General features: G+C 37.5%; 1 protein-coding gene across 20 annotated transcripts in view; it reads right to left on the reverse strand.

Moving 5' to 3' along the window:
* The window catches only part of R3HDM1 (R3H domain containing 1), a 163,114-nt gene that overhangs the window by 90,743 nt on the left and 51,112 nt on the right, over nt 1-21,259 (reverse strand). For 7 of the 20 annotated variants that reach the window (XM_027561880.1, XM_027561906.1, XM_027561810.1 and 4 more), the window contains exons 2-3: nt 5,320-5,528; nt 2,319-2,529 (exon numbers count right to left, since the gene is read on the reverse strand). In XM_027561880.1, coding sequence (XP_027417681.1) covers nt 2,319-2,489 — 171 coding nt within the window. In that variant the 5' untranslated portion in view covers nt 2,490-2,529; nt 5,320-5,528. Of the gene's footprint in view, nt 1-2,318; nt 2,530-5,319; nt 5,529-20,595; nt 20,772-21,259 lie in introns of those variants that run through there. The other 13 variants (XM_027561849.1, XM_027561819.1, XM_027561803.1 and 10 more) reach the window with 8 other exon arrangements.

A 21,259-nucleotide genomic window follows, 5' to 3' on the forward strand; every position in this document is an offset into this window, starting at 1 on the left:
CATGCTACAGAGAAACTGGACATAAGAGGAAGTGCAAATTGATGCAGCAAATTTCAATGCCTTATTTTAAGACATTGCCAGTGACCTTTAGCAACCACCACTCTGATCAGTCAATAGCCACCAACATCAAGGCAAAACACTCCAACGGTAAAAAGATTATGATCTGTCAAAGGTTCAGATGATGGTTAGCATCTTTAGCAATAAGGTATTTTTAATTAAGGTCTGACTATTTTTTTTATATATAATGCTACTGCATCCTTAACAGACTACAGTATAGTGTCTTTACACGTGCTGGGAAACCAAAAAATCTGTGTGACTCGCTTTAATGTGGTATTTGCTTTACTGCAGTGGTCTGGAAATGTATGCAGTGTATGCCATAATCCAAGTTAATCACCTGTTGAGAAACATGACCTGGAAGAGTGAACCTTTGGTGCCGAAAAGAGACTAGAAAGATATCTTTTACCATTTCAATCACAAATGCAAGAGAATTTAAGCATTTTCTGATCCAATCAGGATACTGACTTTCTGCCATCACTGGGTGTACTGATGGCAGGCATGACAATCTTTTGTTTTAAAAAGTGCTATTTCTAAAAATGACTAGAAAAACTGTTATTCCTCCAAATTTCTGTTATTCCTCCAAATTTCTTAGATAATAGCCACCTGACTTTACTTAAGCAGTGGGATCTAAATGCTTTTTAACTGCTGTATGAGTTGATATCATTTTCTAACACATTTCTGGCACATAATGAAGAATACAGTTTTTGAGTGAATGAAAGAATAAAACAACCTTTAAAAGAACCTTCTTAATTTATTCTAAAAGAATAAAGTATAAGTTTTGGCACATAGCCTTCAAGGTCTTTAGGATGCAGAAAGAATGATAAGAGTATTTTTCTCCCCAAATGCTAACTAAAACAAAAGTTTAAGACATAGTATTTTAATTTAACAGTTTATGGGCTTCCCTGATGGCACTAGTGGTAAAGAACCCACCTGCCAATGTAGGAGACATAAGAGACACAGGTTCCCATCTCTGGGTCGGGATGATCCCCTGGAGAAGGAAATGGCAACCCACTCCAACATTCTTGCCTGGAGGATCCCATGGACAGAGGGGCCTGGTGGGCTATAGTCCATAGGGTCACGAAGAATCTGACACAACTGAAGTGACTTAGCAGTATAGGGCTAACTAAAACAGAAGTATCAGACAGTATTTTAAATTAACAGCTTATGGTAGATTAAAGGTCTTTCCTACTGAGAGACAGGGTCAAATGCCCTCTCCCCTTGAATCTGGGCTGGCTTTACTAACAAGTGTTATCAACAGACAACAGTGGAAGTGACATTCTGGGAGTTCTAAGCCTAGGTCACAAGGATGCTTGCAGCTTTTTTGGCTCTTGAAACACTTTCTGGAACCCCTGAGCTGCCCATAATGAGTCTGATTACCTAGGCCGATTGTGTTGGAGGCAGTCCAGGTATGTTATCCTAGTTCCAGCTCAGCTTACATTCCAGCTATTGCCATCAACAAGCCAGATAAGTGAGCAAAACAGTTATGGACCTTTTGGGCCAGGCCACCTGACATTTAAGTATCAGTGAGGGATCTCTTTTGATGCCTTGTATGGACAAGATTCACTCAGTCAAGCCATTGCTCCATTTCCCGACACACAAATCACGAGATATTAAAAAAGAAAATGTTATTTGAAAATTGCAAGCCCTTATTTTGTGATTACCCATTGTAGAGCAACAAATAACAAGAACACTTAGAAGTAAGCATTGTTAAGTACTACTTGACCCAATTTTTACCTACCTTGAATCTGTGGACCATCATCAATTGTCATCTATGCCTGGAATTAAAAGCCTTCTCAGTGGTTAGTGCTAGGTCATCATACATGTGTATCATCAAAAGCCTCAAGTGACCTTTTTTCTTCATCAATCTCTTTTTTCCCCTCAGTCACAGTTATCAATTGCTTCCCCAGGGCTGTTTTTGCCAACAGAACTCCTGCAGTTACAATCTCTCTATTCTAATCTCTTCTAATCTTAGGTTATTTTGAACTCTCACAACACTGATAGGTGTAAAATGGAATGAAAAAGTATAAAGCCACTAGAAAAAACAATATTAGCCACATACGAATAAAAAGAAATAGGTGATACAAGCAAATCAAAGAGCTAGATTCAACAAGCTAATCCAGGTGACCACCCAAAGCAGCTGATAGACATGTCACAATGGGTCATCTTACCCTTATACAATTCTGAAAGTGAGTGTTGTATGAAAAGTATAATTATGCATAGAATATTTAATACTTGTAGCCAGAGGCAAAAATCTTGTTTACCTGCAAATCAATATTGTTGTCAATACAACGTTCATTCTTCTCTGCCAGAATCTTCCCATAGTTTTCTGATTTGGTAAGATTTTCAACTCCAGTTGTATCTTTCACTTCTGCCTCCAAATCCTTCATTGTTTCAGTATCATTTTTTATAGTAACAGTATCAGACATCCTCATTAGCAAAGGTTATTTTAGAATTCTACAGGGAACTTGAAGCCTTAGCAAGCAAGAAAAAAATTTTAATTCAGTTTGAAACATCCCTTACATTCAGTTAGTGCACAACACTGACTAAATATCTTCTATGTTCCAGGAATAATGTCAAATATACACGGATAAATGCAAAATTCCTGCTTCCAAAGAGCATACAGTTTAGTGGCAAATATATCCAAATTAAAAAAAAATCGTAAGACAATGAGATAAGGGATATAATAAGGGTATGAGGTGATTTTGATGTGCACACCACTGTGAAAGTTCATAAGAAACATTAAGGAATAAGTCCTATCCAGATGAAAGGTAATGGATGGAGAGTTATATACTGGGCTGACATCAGAAACCTTTTTATCTGAAGGGATATTATGAGTATTGTCCCTGTCATAGGGACAAAATCTTCCTGTCATAGCTTCAGAGCTTTCATTTACCATTCCTAAAATTTCTAATTTCTTAAATTAACTTGCAATTCCAAAAGGAAATAACTTTAAAAATAGTGACATTCTATACAAAATACAGTTGTGAATTTGCACTAATAACTGTCCAGCATTATGAATCAAGCACTGAAAACTCTCCTGATTTACATGACTCAGGGCCAAACAACATACATTACCAGATGCTTTAGTACTTCAAAGGAGATCAAATACAAAAGAAGCCAATATATTTCATATCTTCAGTGAGTTTAAGACAACAATGGGAACTTTACACTGAATATCAAATAGGAACCTATCAGATAGAGCTCTCATTTTAGGACATATGAAATACGTGAACCTGAAGAGCAGAAGTTATAAACCACTTGCTATTTTTTTCTAGACTTATTGAGATATAACTGATATATAATAACATATAAGCCTAAGGTGTACAATATGATTATTTGATCAGATCAGATCAGATCAGTCGCTCAGTCATGTCCGATTCTTTGCAACCCCATGAATCGCAGCACGCCAGGTCTCCCTGTCCAACACCAACTCCCGGAGTTCACTCAGACTCACGTCCATCGAGTCAGTGATGCCATCCAGCCATCTCATCCTCTGTCGTCCCCTTCTCCTCTTGCCTCCAATCCCTCCCAGCATGAGACTCTTTTCCAATGAGTCAACTCTTCACATGAGGTGGCCAAAGTACTGGAGTTTCAGCTTTAGCATCATTCCTTCCAAAGAAATCCCAGGGCTGATCTCCTTCAAAACGGACTGGTTGGATCTCCTTGCAGTCCAAGGGACTCTCAAGAGTCTTCTCCAACACCACAGTTCAAAAGCATCAATTCTTCGGCGCTCAGCCTTCTTCACAGTCCAACTCTCACATCCATACATGACCACAGGAAAAACCATAGCCTTGACTAGACGAACCTTTGTTGGCAAAGTAATGTCTGTGCTTTTCAATATGCTATCTAGGTTGGTCATAACTTTCCTTCCAAGGAGTAAGCGTATTTTAATTTCATGGCTACAGTCACCATCTGCAGTGATTCTGGAGCCCAGAAAAATAAAGTCTGACACTATTTCTACTGTTTCCCCCATCTATTTCCTATGAAGTGATGGGACAGGATGCCATGATCTTCGTTTTCTGAATGTTGAGCTTTAAGCCAACTTTTTCACTCTCTACTTTCACTTTCATCAAGAGGCTTTTTAATTCTTCTTCACTTTCTGCCATAAGGGTGGTGTCATCTGCATATCTGAGGTTATTGATATTTCTCCCCGCAATCTTGATTCCAGCTTGTGCTTCTTCCAGTCCAGCGTTTCTCATGATGTACTCTGCATATAAGTTAAATAAACAGGGTGACAATATACAGCCTTGATGAACTCCTTTTCCTATTTGGAACCAGTCTGCTGTTCCATGTCAAGTTCTAACTGTTGCTTCCTGACCTGCATACAAATTTCTCAAGAGGCAGGTCAGGTGGTCTGTGGTATTCCCATCTCTTTCATAATTTTCCACAGTTTATTGTGATCCACACAGTCAAAGGCTTTGGCATAGTCAATAAAGCAAAAATAGATGTTTTTTTGGAACTCTCTTGCTTTTTCTATGATCCAGCGGATGTTGGCAATTTGATCTCTGGTTCCTCTGCCTTTTCTAAAACCAGCTTGAACATCAGGAAGTTCACGGTTCACATATTGCTGAAGCCTGGCTTTGAGAATTTTGAGCATTACTTTACTAGCATGTGAGATGAGTGCAACTGTGCGGTAGTGTGAGCATTCTTTGGCATTGCCTTTCTTTGGGATTGGAATGAAAACTGACCTTTTCCAGTCCTGTGGCCACTGCTCCAGGTAATGCAATCCATCACCTCACATAATTAAATTTGTGTGTGTGTGTGGTAAGGACAATCTATTTCAAAATGCATCAAAAAAATGAAGATAAACTGAATAGGTAGAGGGATGGGTACAGATGGACAGATGCAGGTTAAAGCAAGTATAATAAAATGTTGATGGTAGAATGCAGGGGTGGTTAAATGGTTTCACTGTAAAATTCCTTCAACTTCTCTGTGTTTCTCAAAATTTCATAATTAAATCTTGAGAAGGGAAAAATCCAGTAGACCTTGTTTTTTCTACATGGAAAATTCAAGATTTCTTTTCCTAAAAGAATGTTTTGCAATGAAATACCTAAACCTATCTTAGGAATCCATAAATACATCTGAAAAGCTTAAAAAAAAAAAAAAGTCTTCCTTAATTATATTCATACCAAAGTTAAGTGATTCATTCTCAAAACAGTAAAGTTAGTAAGGGGGAAGAGGTTATTTAAAGTGCTCTGATTGCTTACGATTTTGAAAGAAAAATCTCTAATTTTTCTTAAATGATAAGAGAGGTTAGGTTACCTGATGTGTCCTATGGATTTGGGATTGTGGTGTTCCACAAAAATAAAATAAAATAATCCAAGGTTCTTTTTCACAGTTGTCAGCCAGGATGTCAATTGTCTTGACCCATTTGGAATCTGGCAGGAGGAGTCCCATGTCCTTGTCACCACTGTAGATTCCTGGACTGAAATGGACTGTCTTGGATCAAATATATCATATCTCTCAGCGGCCTAAAATTAAAACAAAATATTTTAACAAAATAGCCAAGGGAAATTAAATACTACACAGTAATTTGGAAATTAAAAATACTACTCTTGGTGACTTTACTGTTTTCTTGTCCTAAACGAGGGCCAGAACACTTAGTTCTACACAATTCTGACATACACTGGTCTTGTGAGCCTGAGTAAGTCATGAAGCCACCTAGACTCTTCTGCTGTAAAAGCAGAAGGAAGAAGAAAGCAAGGGAATAGATATATAATAAGAACAGAGTATATGGTCAGTGTTGTAAGGGAGATGATGATTTTCATTTTAAAAGTGTGCCCAGTATCAGAACCAGGGAATTCTTGCCTCCAAGAACTATGATTTTTAGAGTTTTCTTCCAAAGCTACAACTCCATGGATATAAAACAGTAATTTTTAAAAATAATCACATTCTAGGTTTTTAAAAGAACAAAAGCTGTAATAAGCCATTTAACACGTTCAAAGAAACACACATTGTCTGTTAAAAGCAAATGTCTATAAAGGGTGACAGACTATTTTTAAAGACATCTGAAAGATTAATGCCAAAATTCTCTCAGTGTCATCTGTTTTTATAGTCAGTTTCATTTAAAGTTTTCTCTTTTTTTTGGTACAAGGGACTACATCACAGCAAAAAACACTTTGTGTCGCTCTTCCATCTTCCTTTGACAATCTGTTGTCAATAAACAGGACAGCACAGTTTTAAGGTGAACAACTGCACATAATGGGGTCTAACCACCAAGAGATGTAATACTAATACTGCTGAGCATACATCACAGAAGAATTCACATCTTATACTAATTCTTTAAAAACGACTTGGAAATGGAATTATTTTGAACCCCAACACAGATTCATATTAGTTTTCATATCTCAATTACACTGTGTTTGACTACAGGATAACAGAAAAGGACGTATTACAAACAAGTGTTAAACTGTTTTCTAATTGACATCGTCATTTCAATATGACCAAGGTTGCTGGGCCACTAAATATAATGACTAGGCTTAAGAAAAAAAATCCACCTGAAACAAACCAAAAAATACTTAAATATATTATTTTTCTCATTTAAAATTTTTTCTCTCATAAAATGGTAGACACAAGATGGCAGCACTCACTAAGCAGCAAAATTCTTTGCGTTCTTGCAGAAATTTTGTGATTTAATTTTGACTTTTTTACATTCAAAACTCTAAGAGAGCATGGTTGCAGTTCACTTAAGAAGTGAGTAAGGTATCACGAAAGGAAAAGCTGCAAGGGATAATGAGGAGGAGGCACAATGTGAAGAGGTGAACAAGGATCAGAAGATCTTCTAAGGACCCAAGGAATCTTAGGGACCACCAAATCCAACTGTATGATAAACATGCAAGTTATCAGTGCCCAGAAATAAAATGACTTATCCAAAGTCATACAACCAATTTATATGACCAATACTTGCTAATAAGCCACACTACTTGACAACAAATTAATGAGTGCTGCTGAACCAACTGGCCAGTTATTGCCTGGAAAGGAAGTAGCAGTATAACAGCAAACTCAATGCATTAGCATTAGTGTGCGTGTGCTCAGTCAGGTCTGACTCTTTTCAATCCTACAGACTGTAGGGGAGTCGGACACGACTGAAGCAACTTAGCATGCATGCATGCATTGGACAAGGAAATAGCAACCCGTTCCAGGATTCTTGCCTGGAGAATCCCAGGGACAGAGGAGCCTGATGGGCTGCGTCTGTGGGGGTCGCACGGAGTCGGACACGACTGAAGCGACTTAGCAACAGCAGCAGCAGCAGACTGTAGGGAAAAAAATATTTAACTGATAAATGGTTAGAAGATTTGAATGGCTTAAAGGTCAAGCACTTGCTGCAGTATCTCTCACAGAGTGGGCACTCCAAAAATGTTATAATAGCTTTCTTTCATGGTAAGAATCACCTTAGGCCAGCAGTTGGTTGAAGCTTTATCTGTTGTGTCCTGGCTGTACCCTTCATGATAGCAGACTGACCGAGGCCCACATAGGGTGCACAGTGGCCTTGTATACCTCAACTTTTCTTATGCATAAATCCTACAAAGCTCAACAGGAGAGAATGACTGGAGTTTGTTTGAATGTGCCTATGTTGGGGAGGAGGGTACTTGCCTCAGTGTACAGCCTCACTGGGCTCTCATTAGAGCTTTGCCATTAAACATTAAAAATTCACATCAACTTTACTTCTCAAAAGTAATAATGTATTTATTTTAAATACAAATGTTTTCCTCTCTAAATCTTCAAGTAAAAGAGAGATTCCAGCTTCTTGGTACTTACTACAACAAAATTACTTTTATTGTGGCACAAAGCCTGTATTTCTAGGGTTACCTAAGGCTATGTGGATGTGTAGGTGTCAAGTACAGGAAGCCACAGACAGAAATGGCAGATTATATCTCTGGCACAACACTCAGGAGTCAATTAAATGCACCTTCCTTATGTAATAGATAGCTATACAGTAAGTCAACATGATTAAGGAACTTAAATGAATTGGGTAGGTTTCTACAATAGAAAGAAAAGGAAAAATAATATTGACATCTATTAAATGCATACATCTGAGTACCTACTGTTACTGATATTTAAAAACTGAGCTTCTGAGAATTTGTTCCAACATAAAACAAATTTTATTTGTTGCAACAAAACATAAAAAAAAAAGATGTATATATGCACTCAACATTCAAACTCGTCTTTGAAAATACATTCTTCCAGCCAGTAATGTTATTTATTAGGGATATATCAGAGATTTGATTGCTTCCCTGGTGGTCAGCTGTAAAGAATATGCCTGCCAATGCAGATGTGGGTTCGATCCCTGGGTTGGGAAGATCCCCTGGAGAAGGAAATGGCAACCCACTCCAGGGTTCCTGGCTGGGAAACCCACAGACAGAGGAAAATTCCATAGCCCCGTGGGTTATAGTCCACAGGGTCACAAAAGAGTTGTACAGGACTGAGCAACTAAACAACAGAGATTTGATTATACACAATTTCTAAGCTACCAGGTAGCCAACAAAAGAGAAATGCCACATGTATGTATTATACATAATAGAATCTTCAGAATCTTATGCACAGAAAGGCTGGCATCCACCCAACACCATATGCAAACGGGCATTAGAGGGAAAAGTAAATTTTTATAACCTAAAAAAGTTAAACTATAAAAGCATACGAATATAGGAAATATTTCATAATTATTTTGTGAGAGTCCTTCCCAAGAATGATGTAAAAATTTAGAAGCTATCAAAGAAAAATATTAACAAAATTTACAATAAAGTTTCAATATATTTTTGTATGACAAAAATGTAAGAGATTAAAAGGCAAATCATGTAACAAAAATATTTTCAATACAAAAGGGCCAAAATCTTTAAAGTAAAAAAAGGTCTTAAAAACCAAAGAGAAAAGGAGAGAAATGGGAACCAGAAATTTATAAAAGAAATACAAGTAACTAGCACCAAAAACTACTCATAAACAGCCTACCAGTGCAGGTACTGTTCTAATACCTTTCATAATTAACTCATTTAAAACTCGTAACATGGAGAAGGAAATGGCAAAGCAATCCAATATTCTTGCCTGGAAAGTCCATGTACAGAGGAGCCTGGCGGGCTGCAATCCATGGGGTTACATGGCTGAGCATGCATGAATGAGGGTGGAGGGAGATGGGTTGGTAGCAATAAACTGGTAGAACTAAAAAAAAAAAAAAAAAAAAAAAAAGCTCCTAACAATTCTAGGAAGTAGGCTGTATCAATATCCCCATTTTACAGATTAGGAAACTAAGGCACAGATAAATTGCTTTGTCCATGGTCACACAGATGCTAAGAGTGGGATATGAAGCAGGATATGAACCCGGGCAGACAGATGCTCCTCTCTAAGCTCTTACCCAAAATGCTGTATCATCATTAATATGTACCAAGAAGAGAGACAATTTGGGTTTATAGAGCATATTTATTTCAAAAAATACTTAAAATGTGTAGTAACTTGGTAACACTGTGTTCAAGAAAGAAAGTAGTAGATTTACCCTTTTCACGTAGATAGTACATAATAGTACAGAGATCCTATTTTTATTTATGGTTAGTCAGGCTAATTGCTACTAAATTAGCAGAACTGTCAGGTAATCATCCGGTTTCTCTTAATTTCCCTATCTCTTGTGATCTTAAGTATTAAACTATGTAAACCTGGCTGGTAACAAGGATTCAGTTTGTGGTGAAGGAACAACATGAAGCCAAGGAGCTTACCAATGATAAATATGCATAGTTAGCTACCTTTCTCAGGGTAACAAAGCAGGGCAGAATTAGGATCGACATTTTGAAAGCATATGCAGTCCATGAATGAACAATTTCTCCAGTGAAGATTTCAGACAGAATTTTCAGCAATAAAATTAACCACTGCTAATTCAAAGCCTCACCTTATTCTGCGTAGAGCCTAACGTATGTGGTTCTATGAGTATGTTAGGTGCTCAGTCATGGCTGACTCTTGGCTAACACATAGACTGTGGTCCACCAGACTCTTTTGTCCATGGAATTCTCCAGGCAAGTATACTGGAGTGGGTAGCCAGTCCCTTCTCCAGGGGATCTTCCTGACTCAGGAATCAAGCCGAGTCTTCTGCGCTGCAAGCAGATTCTTTATTGCCTGAGCTACCAGAGAAGCCTATGTGTTTATATAGCACAAAGAACTGAAAAGTTACATAATCAGAAAAATAAATATTCTAATTTCACACACTGAAAACCAGTTTTTTCTAGATAAAACATCAAAAAGTTATTTAAGGGAATCCCCTGATGATTCAGTGTTTAGGATTCTGCACTTCCCCTGCGGGGGGCCTGGGTAAATCCTCAGTCAGGGAACTAAGATCCCACAAGCCCATGGCTCACCCCCATCCCCCAAATAATTATAATTTTGTTGTGGGAAAGAAATGTGGCCACACAGGTTAAAAAAAATTTTTTTTTCACATAAATATTGGGGGGGGGAGGAGTTACATTATTTAAGTTATCTGAATAGAATTTGGCACTGCAATGTCACTTTATTAGATAGACACAATGCTGTATTTTTTTCCTTAGAGAAGAAATGTAATCGGGCAGGCACATTTATTAAATAAGCCAAATGCACAAGATCAACATACAACTTCTCCTAAGGTTAAAGACAGACACAAACCATTGGCCAAAGGCCTCTACTTGGAAAAGCCAAAAAAAAAAAAAAAAGCCCACAACTATCCATGGTTTATGCTATATTTAGAAATAGTGGAAATACACATTCTCAGAGTCAATCACTTGTCATTTACTTGAAAAAGAATACAAGCAGCAACATTTCAAAATGGTAACTGCCTATGTGATTTATAAACAGTTGCTGTCATCCAACAAAAGGTATGGAGTGACCTCAGGAAGCTGCAGCAAGTATTAGCTATATTATTAAAAATGAACAGAAGAGAAAGAACTACCTTGATGCAAAGAGTTTGCTAAACCCAAACGAGGAGGTTAATAATGACATTTATCAATAAACACATAAAATATTTTAAGATGATATTAAAAAGAGGAAAAAAGATAAAAAGAAAAAAACTTTAAAAAAGAGAAAATAATTAAAAAAAAGAAAAGTAAAAAGGTTTGGTAAATTAAAGAATGAGAGGGAATAACAGATTAGTAGAGTCTTATAGTCCATGAGGTCGCAAAAGAATAGGACACAACTTTGTGACTAAACAACCATCAGATTCTGAGACAAATTACTTTTATTAAAAAACGTAATGGGGAGGTAAGGTGTTACATGAATCTGCTGCATTCTGCATACAAAGATGCCAAAGGAAAAATTTAACGGGAACAGAGTATATGAACTGAGGCTAAAGACAAGAAATGTGACGATAGCTAGAGTTGGCAAGGGCACGGGGAATGAAAACTCTCAAATACTATGAGTTTATGTTAGTAATCTGTGATAACAAATGAAGTTTAAATTTGTCCTATCCTATGCCCAACATTTACACTTCTGGATCTATACACCAAAGAGACTCATATATGTACATGAGGAGACTACAAAAATACTCAGTGAATTGTTTTAATACAATGCAACTTATGGAAAAATTTTAAAACGACACAATCATGAATTGGAAGGATACACATCTATTTCGTGTTAGTAATTCTCTCTGGAAGTTTCTGGTGAGAAGCACAGGAATTTTTAGCACGTCTTTATTATTTTATTTTTTAAAGAAAAAGATCTGTAGCAAACAACAAAAGGTTAACAATTTGCTAATTCTGAGTAGTAAGTACTGAACATTTTGTTATAATGCTTTTTTTTTTTTTTTTGGTTCTGACATTTTATTAATTCATTTCATCCACCTAACAACCCTAAGGAGTTCTGAATGTCTCCATTTTACAAGTGAGGAAGCGGAGGCAGAGAAAGACCAGGCAGTTTACTCAAGGTTGCATGACTACTAAGTGGCAGAGTTAGAATTTGAATTCAGGTAGTCTGGCTTCAGAGCCCTTGCTGCTAGCCACTGCCTATATATACTGCCTCTAGAAACAAGGATGCTAATAGAATAGAAAGTAATTAACTGGGGAGACCAACTAAATACAGAGGTTGATACAGATACAGGTTGCTGCTGCTGCTGCTAAGTCACTTCAGTCGTGTCCAACTCTGTGTGACCCCATAGACAGCAGCCCGCCAGGCTCCGCCATCCCTGGGATTCTCCAGGCAAGAACACTGGAGTGGGTTGCCATTTCCTTCTCCAATGCATGAAAGAGAAAGGTGAAAGTGAAGTCGCTCAGTTGTGTCCGACTCTTCGTGACCCTATGGACTGCAGCCTACCAAGCTCCTCCATCCATGGGATTTGCCAGGCAAGAGTACTGGAGTGGGGTGCCATTGCCTTCTCCGACAGATACAGGTTAGGAATGTGATAGTTATGACAGGATACACATGACTGTGCAGGTAACGCTTGCTACCCACTAAGAGAGGAAACATCAGTTCAGTTCAGTCACTCAGTCGTGTCTGACTCTTTGCCACCCCATGAACCGCAGCACGCAAGGCCTCCCAGTCCATCACCAACTCCCGAAGTCCACCCAAACCCATATCCACTGAGTCAGTGATGCCATCCAACCATCTCATCCTCTGTCGTCCCCTTCTCTTCCTGCCCTCAATCTTTCCCAGTATTAGGGTCTTTTCAAGTGAGTCAGCTCTTTGCATCAGGTGACCAAAGTATTGAGTTTCAGCTTCAAAATCAGTCCTACAATGAACACTCAGGACTGATCTCCTTTAGGATGGAGGAAACATAAGAGGGGGGAAAAGAGGATTTGGTGTAGAACAATCTCACTTCAGTTTTGTATACAGTATGTTCAAGGTGCCTTCAGGACATTCAGGGGGAGAAATCTAATCAGGAGTTGTACCATCAGGTGTTAAGCAGAGAAGGAAAGGCTGCTACTGTTGACTGGGTAGAAGTGCTGAACAGACAGAAGTTCTGAATTATCAACCTAGATGCAGTTGCTGAGAAGGCACTGAGTAAGAAAAGAAGTGGACTTAGGAAAGGATTCCCAGGGAATACCAAATCCTTAGGAGATGGGCAGGAAGGTGGAGAAACAAAGAGTCTGCTGGATCTGGTAACAAGGTTAGCATGAGATGCAAAGCTAGGGGAAGGCTGTCAGGATAGAAAGCAGAGAAAGGACGGAGGGAAATTGGAGTCTTGAAAAGGAAAAAAGGATGAGAATGAGAAGGAAAATCTGAAGTAGAAAGAAATGAAGAATTGGAGTCAGAAGAACAAATGAAAGGACAAGCCTTACAAGTACTTACCATTCTCAGAAAAATGAAGAGAATGTGACAAGAAGCCAAGGGAATTCATATCTAATAAACACTTTTGTCTATTTCAAACCTAGGACATTATGTGCTAAAAATGAGGAAGTTGGGATAGCTTTGGACTCTTCGAAGAATGATGGGTGAGGATAAATATTGGAGTGAGTCTCTAGCGGGAGGCTCATTACAGCTGACTCCAACATCCAGAAATGTCTAGGCATAGTCCTTCTGAGAGGAAGTCTATAGATATCAAGACTACAGGTTTCTGAGATTGTTTAACTGAAGTCATTGCAATGGGAGTAAATGAAATGACTCAGGTGTTATCGAACAGCCATTTCCAGATCTACCATTATAACATTATATGGTACATTGCTTAAGAAGCCTAACAATGCCAATCAAAAGGCAAAAAGCTGGAGGCTAGGAATGCTAGAGTACTAAAAGAAGTCTTTCTATATTTCTATGTAGTGGGGTTCCTAGTTTGAGCTGATGCAGAGGCTAAAGAATGTGTTTCCCATTAGAGAACCAACGCAGGAGAGAAAAAGGGGAAGACAAACAGTTCAAGGTATATAAGGGATCATGGCCAGTACAGAAGATTCTAGAGAATATGGTGCCCTGAAGACTAACTGTATCAGAAGCTCTAGGAGACAGAACTTTAGGCAGGAATATTAGCAAATTCATAGCAAGCACTAGCAAAAGTGGCAGTGGGCCAGAGAAGGACAAAAACTGAAAGAGCATGAAAGGGCTGTTCATGAGCTCATGAGAGATGCTCCCTACGTATGTGTTAAATGCAGGACTGACATAAACATACCAGGTTATAATAAGATCTCTTGGCACATAGTAAGATCCCCTTTAAAGACCACATGGAAGAAAAAAGACTGGTCTTATCATTTGATCATGTTTTGGGAAATAAAGAACATTTGAAGGTTTAGATTCTTGGAAACTTGAGCACAGATAAGAAGGATGTGAGAGGAGAAATTACGATAATGGGCATGTAAGAAGAGAGAGTATAGATTTTTTGTTCCATACTGAGTTTGAATTGATTTTAATTCATTCTTTACATAGTATATTATCTACTGAGAGATGCTTTTAAGCAATGGAACCTGCTAAAGGGAACTATTTAAAGGGAAAAACATCTGTTTATTCAACCTTGACTTATCTCTTGGAATAATGACAGCCAGAAAAGTAAATTATTACCCTAATACAGAACACCAAAGACACTATCAATATTTAAGAGAATAAAATATTGTGTAGTAAAGAATTTGGCTGGCCTCTGTCTCTAGTTCCTGGGAGGTAGCATCTAAAATCTTGGAATTCGGGGGAATTCCCCAGCAGTTCAGTGGTAAGGACTTGGTGCTTTCACTGCCATGGCCTGAGTTCAATCCCCGGTCAAGGAACTAAGATCCCAAAAGCCACATGACAAGACCAAAAAATAAATTTAAATTCTTGGAAGTGATAGGAATACAGGGTACTGATTGTTTATGTTACTGAGGTAACTTATGGTGGAGGCCCTACAGAACTGATGTGAAGAAGATGACTCAAGATGTGGACTGGCCACACCTGAATGATTAACAGGATTATAAAGTTGGGGCTCTGAGCCAATGCAATATCAGCATGACCTCTGGGAAGGGAAAGGGGAGGTGAGAGACTGAATTCAACCGGTGGGACAATGATTCAGTCAATCATGCTGATGTCATGAAACACTACTAAAAACTGAAGCTTGGGTGAGCTTCCCCAAACTGTAGTATTCAGTCACATACCTGTACCAGAAGGGTAACACATCCTAGCTCATTCCACAGAGATGACGAGGGAAGCTTTGCATTTGGGACCCTCCCAAATCTTTTGTATCTGTTACAATAAAGCTGTAATGGAAGTTAGGCACTTTCCTGAGTTCTAGAAGTCATTTTAGTGAATTTTTAAAACCTGAGGGGGTAAAGGGAACCTTCAAATCTGTAGCTGGCTGATTAGAAGTGAGGGTAGACTTACAGAGGACCATGCCTTAACCTGCGAAGCTTGGTCTCATGCTGGGTTACTCAGTGTCATGAGCCATTGCAGTTATCAACCTTTTGCATAGTCTAGCCTCATTCATTACATTCTTACTAATGTGGTTTGTGCTAGGTTCACAGCATGATAATACCTGTAGTTTACAGTTCATGAATAAAAGTGAATATTGTGAACATAATCCCAGTTTATTCATCCATTCCTAATGCCATCAATGAAAAGGCATATCTTTATATGGCATGCTAGGCCATGCTATCAGAAGCCTTCAGTCTTTATGGTATTTAAGCTAGACTCTAATGTGGTATCCCTTTACTCCTTCAGAACTCTTTCACTTGATTTTTCCCCCCGCTGTACTACTAATATAACTAAATGAATTTATCTCTAATGTACTTTTTAATCCATGGCTAGCATTTCATTCTTATCACTGGATCACAATGGAAGTTCTTTGAAGGCCTTAAAGGTATTAAGCTCTGTCATCAAAGAGTCTCAGCAAAATTCACGCTGAGCTACTGGCACATTTATCTAATCTATCCAAAGGTTCTTTGATGGCTTATGTATTTCATCAACATGTGAAACTTCATTTTCTCTAGCATTTGAATCAGTAGGTTTAACATGACCCATTTCCTCCTTATGACAAAAAATGTTTCCTTTACAAGATTTTAATTTAGGTTACAATTGGCAGACATTCTGTTTTATAACTATTAATGTGCCACCCTTCACTTCTTGAACTGCCAACTACATTCTTTCCAACAAAGGATCACAACCCTCTTTCAAGAAAGCACCTAGGGATTATGTTCAGGGGAAAAAAGGCTCAAAAATGTTTTATTTCTTTTCAGTCAAAGAGCATTTCATGGTCAGTAAAAATAGCTTAAAAACAGCTTGAGGTAGAACAGGTGTTGTCTTTCAATGGCCACCATCTACAGTCATACTCTATAAAAGGATGTGCACAACAAAGTGCAAATACTATTATAGCTTGAAGATGCTGCTGCTAGGCATGTGTGCACACCACTGAGAACCTCCTGGTCTCCAGAAATTCACACTATCCCCTACATTTGTAGAATGAGCAGATATAGCTTCTGTTTAAAGTGCCTAAGGTTCTGTCCAATTTAATTAGTTCAAAATGAATAAATCCAGTCTAATACGTGCTTATAACAGGAAAACATAGATTTGTCATTGCTCTGATTAGCGTAATCAATTATCACATTGCAAAAGAGAACAAATGCTAACCAAGCTGTAATTTTTGAGAACTGATTTCTAATACGTTTCAGATTGGATTTATTAATGACTTTCTTTCATTATTCCTTGAACTATACCCACTACATCAAATTGTTTTAGTAGTTATTAATAGTTTATAAGTTTCTGTTGCTTTCTTTACAATTGTCACTGAAATTCAATGGGGCATTCAGTCTACAATTTCTGATGTCATTCATTTCCTACCTGTTAAAAGAAGTTGTGGTTTAGCTAGCACTTTGAAAATACTGAGATGATAAAATGTTCTACTGTCTCTCTCTAGTGATCCTGTATTACGGCGTGACATTAGATATGCTTGGTAATCAGCACTGCATATGTTCAAACTACTTGAAAAAAAAAAAAATAGAAAAGGCACGTGATTTCTGTCGAAGTGCCTTCTGCTGAAGATAGAAACCATATACCCTTCTAAGTATTTGAAAATAACAGAAAAGAGAGAAGATGTCAAACCAGCATAGTAGATTGAATAATGATTTACAGACACGATAAAGCAGTAACTCTTAATTATTTTTAGACCATAAACGGATCCGGCTTGAGAAGCTTATTAAACTCTGCAGGGATGCAGCACTCAGACATGAGTAGGTTCATGGACATTTTCCATGTGGTTTTAGGTTATTTAGAAGCACATACATAAATCCTAGTTGGCATCTCTTGTTTTATATTTTATATATGCATGTTATACAATGTTTTGTATGTGTGTTTTATATGAAATATAAAACAAGATTGTTAATTAACATTCAAGTATAGGCTTGGGAGAAACACACACATATATCCACACATGCACATGTATACATATATACACGCAGATTTTACACAAACCCGTAAATTTCAAGTGAGAAGGTGGGGCTGGGTTGAAAGATATTAACTGGAAAATAAAAAAAGAAAAAAAAAAGAAAGATATTAACTGGGCTTCAACCATTTATCTAGTTACTAAAGTACATCTGAGGAATTCTAGGGCTTAGAAGAACTTGATTGAAAAAAAAAAAAAAACTATTAACTCTATTAAAGACATCTTCTATCAATTAGAATGGGGGTTCCTCAGCTAGGGAGGTGTGACAAGAAGATTTTCAGAGATGATGATTTTTTGGGGGGTTCTATTTCACTCCTACCCCATGTCCCACATGACCAAGAATCTGATTATATCGCAGAGAAGAGAACTATGACAATCAGCAGAGGCACCAAGAGAAATGTTACATGATTTCACAGAAGGGAGAGTTATACATGAAGATGACATTTAACTCAGCTCTGAAAACATTTTTATCTTATACATCTTACTTTGTGTCTTAAACATATATAACTTGTTAGCCAAAAATTTAAGCATCTTCCCTGATAGCTCTATGAGTTATCACAAAACCACAGTGCCATTAAGACAACTATGCCTTAATCAACTTGCTATCTTAATCTGTTTTACAAAGCAAAATAAAAACAGTATGATGACAGTTGCTAGGTTTGTTACTATGTACACATGTAAATGTTAAGTGAATTTCTGTTCCTCAGACCATTTTAAATACGAAGATATAAGGCACAAAATCTTGAAAAAAAAATTTTAAATGTTAAAAATCTTTAAACACATGAGACTTCTCTAGTATTTTGCTATTTTCTGTGACTCTACAATTATTTCAAAATAAAAAGCTAAAAATCCCATTGTACATCCACTGTATGACATTTGGAAAAATACAGAATGGTATATTAAAAAATATGACTTGGAACACAATTATGAAGTAGGTATTGTGTTAAGTTATCTTGAAATGTGAAAATTTTAAAGGTGTTTTCTAAGAAAAATAGGAAAATAGAAAAATCATTTGAGAGAAAAAGAATTCCCTTTAACAGTCTAAAATGTGTATCTTTGGAAGACAAAATATTTTAGACGACAATTTCAATATGTGATCATTTCAATCCACTTATAAGGCCTGAAACATCAATTTTTAAAAATTAAAGAAACTGAAGGGTAAAACTTGTTTATTTAAAATATATTTAACTATTACTCAATAGTTTATTTTTTATTAAGTGCAGAGTTTAACATAAAGTGTCGCCAGTCACTGCTATTAAATGACCAAAGAACATTTCAAGTTAAGTGCAGATTTGGTTCCAATGAAAATTGAAAACCTGGACAATGAAAATTTGGAGAGTGTATGTGTATGAGTGAAGGTTGGACAGGAAGGAGAAAGACCGGGAGATAGAGTAGAGAAGGAAGCAAAACGCTAAGAGGGAGAGAGAAATGGAGGCAGAAAGACTAACAGGACAGTGTCAAGGACACGGGAGACGCAAACAGGGACAGAGAGGCAGGAAGAAAGTCAGGCACAGAAGAGTAAGAGAAGGGGCGGGGGACAGCCAGAAAGCTGGAGCAAGGGGCCCAGAGCAGGGCACGCCAGGCACAAAGGCAGAAAAGTAGACAACAGTAACAGAGAGGGAGAGGGAGGGACAGAGGCAAACAGAGGAAAAGGGAGAGACAGTAGGGGCAGGGAGAGAGACACTCACAGAGAGACAGAGGCACCAGAGAGAGGGTGCCTCAGGTGAGCAGAAAGGAAAGGAAAGACTGACAGACACACAGAGAGGGACTCTGAGACACCAGGTAGAAATGCACAGAGAGGGAGACAGACTGAGACAAAGTGAGAAAGACTAACAGGCCAGTGGAGGGAGACAGAGGGAAAGGAGAGAGACAGAGAAGAGCCAAACACTCAGAAAGTTACTCACATGCACGCGCGCGCGCGCACGCACACACACACACACACACACACACACACACACACACACACACACGGCGGGCAGGGAGCAGAGAGACAAAAGGAAACCTAAAGAACACAATAAATGAAAAGGGGTAAAGACAATTAAAAAGAGAAAAGCAGAATGCAACAAAGATGGATAAAAGCAGTTGTAGGTAAGAACTAAGAGTATGAGCTGTTAATTTTCATTTTTTTTCTTTCGTTGTTGAACATAAAATTTAAAACCTGAGCATAAAAAAGAAATGGTGATTGAAATTCTCCTGGCATTAGATTGAAATAATGTACCTAATAAAACTCCCTAATTTTAATAATAGCTATTAATACTTTCACAATTCTACTTACTTACACAATTGGGAATCAGAAAGAAACAAAAGAAAAAGGAATAATGATATTCAGCAACGAAAAAAGGCCATTTAGTGAGTTTTCTCCTGTCTCCTCTAAAAAAAGATGAGTTATTTCTCAAGATCAAAATAATTGATTCTTATGGGGGGCGGTGAAAACAATACAGCAATTCCAAAAACTGTTAACATTTTGGCTAAATCCAGGAAACAAGCAAGCAAAACTCAAAAATCTTCCAAACAAGTCAATTATATACTAATGGACATATTTCAGTTATTCAGTATTGCCCATATGGTGGGATTTCAGTTTTGAAGAATCATAACATATCAAGATAAATGTCAAAGTTTTTATATAGTATGATTAGAAATCAGTTCTCAAAAATTACAGCTTGGTTAGCATTTGTTCTCTTTTGCAATGTGATAATTGATTACGCTAATCAGAGCAATGACAAATCTATGTTTTCCTGTTATAAGCACTTTAAAAACTATTCTACCTCTTCTCCCAAAAAGGAATACAAAAATTTACATTGGGTTTGAAAGTTAAGGTTCTTTGTTTTATAATTTCCAAAGTCTCATCCACACTGTAGTGGTTACACAATGAAAAATTTTAAATGAAAAAGCCACTCAGCATGTCTATTTTGAGATGAACCTGAAGGAGAAGACATCTTCCTGACTGACAAACTATTCTGTTACACACAAATATCAATGAGCACTCAGGTAAACCATTCTATCAACAAGGTACAAAGAGTACCACAAATTTGGGGGTTAGGGAAGAAAAAACTTCTACTATTACTGAGAAGCAAATGAATCCTACTCCTCATTCTACCAACCTTAACAAACATATCTTTACAAAAAGAAACAAAAACCATTTTAAAAACAAGCTCTTGTGTTGGATTTCATCACAAGCCCCTAGCAAAATTAGGGTACTAAGTGAAGACGAATAACTCTTCATACATCTGATTTACCTTTTGAACACATTATTAAATGAATTAAGAGTCACATACCTTCATCGCATTGGTATTTGCTTCATCACACAGAGTGAATGAAGATGTACTTGCCATAGTATCATCTGTAAACTGATGCTCTGCATTGCTCCTCTACAGAGCTCAGTGCACACACAGCCGGCTGATTAGTCAGGCATTGGGAGAGTGCTGCAGGAGCGGTCTACAGCACTTGCAGAGGACTCAGACAATAGAAAGTCAACAGCTGTATGTTGTGATGTCAGTAACACTCTAGCCAGTCACCACCCAGAATATCTGAAATGGATCGGAAGCTATACTGAGCTCTTCATTAGCAATTCAGAAGCAATGATGCAAAAGTCTATGAAACTGTGAATGCGCTAAGACTATCAGGATTTTATGAGATCTCTCGCTATTAAATTTTTGTTGCACGCTGATGAGAAAAGTTGAGATTATTATATTTTCCAGAATTCCCTTAAGAACAAAATGTATGAAATCTAGGCAGTTAATACATCAGGTTTTTCATAATGCTCTTTAACACTTCTAATGTCACTAACAAAAACCCTTTAAAAAAAACTCAAAGACAATCTGCCTACAAAAGCTGACATCCCATGATGGTTTCTCATCTTCAACTGATTTAACTGTCACAAAGAAACAAAATGCATTAAGAGCATAATTCCTTATTTCTTGTTTCTGCTAAAATTTAAAC

Source organism: Bos indicus x Bos taurus, chromosome 2 (assembly GCF_003369695.1).
Source record: "Bos indicus x Bos taurus breed Angus x Brahman F1 hybrid chromosome 2, Bos_hybrid_MaternalHap_v2.0, whole genome shotgun sequence".
Lineage (NCBI taxonomy): Eukaryota > Metazoa > Chordata > Mammalia > Artiodactyla > Bovidae > Bos > Bos indicus x Bos taurus.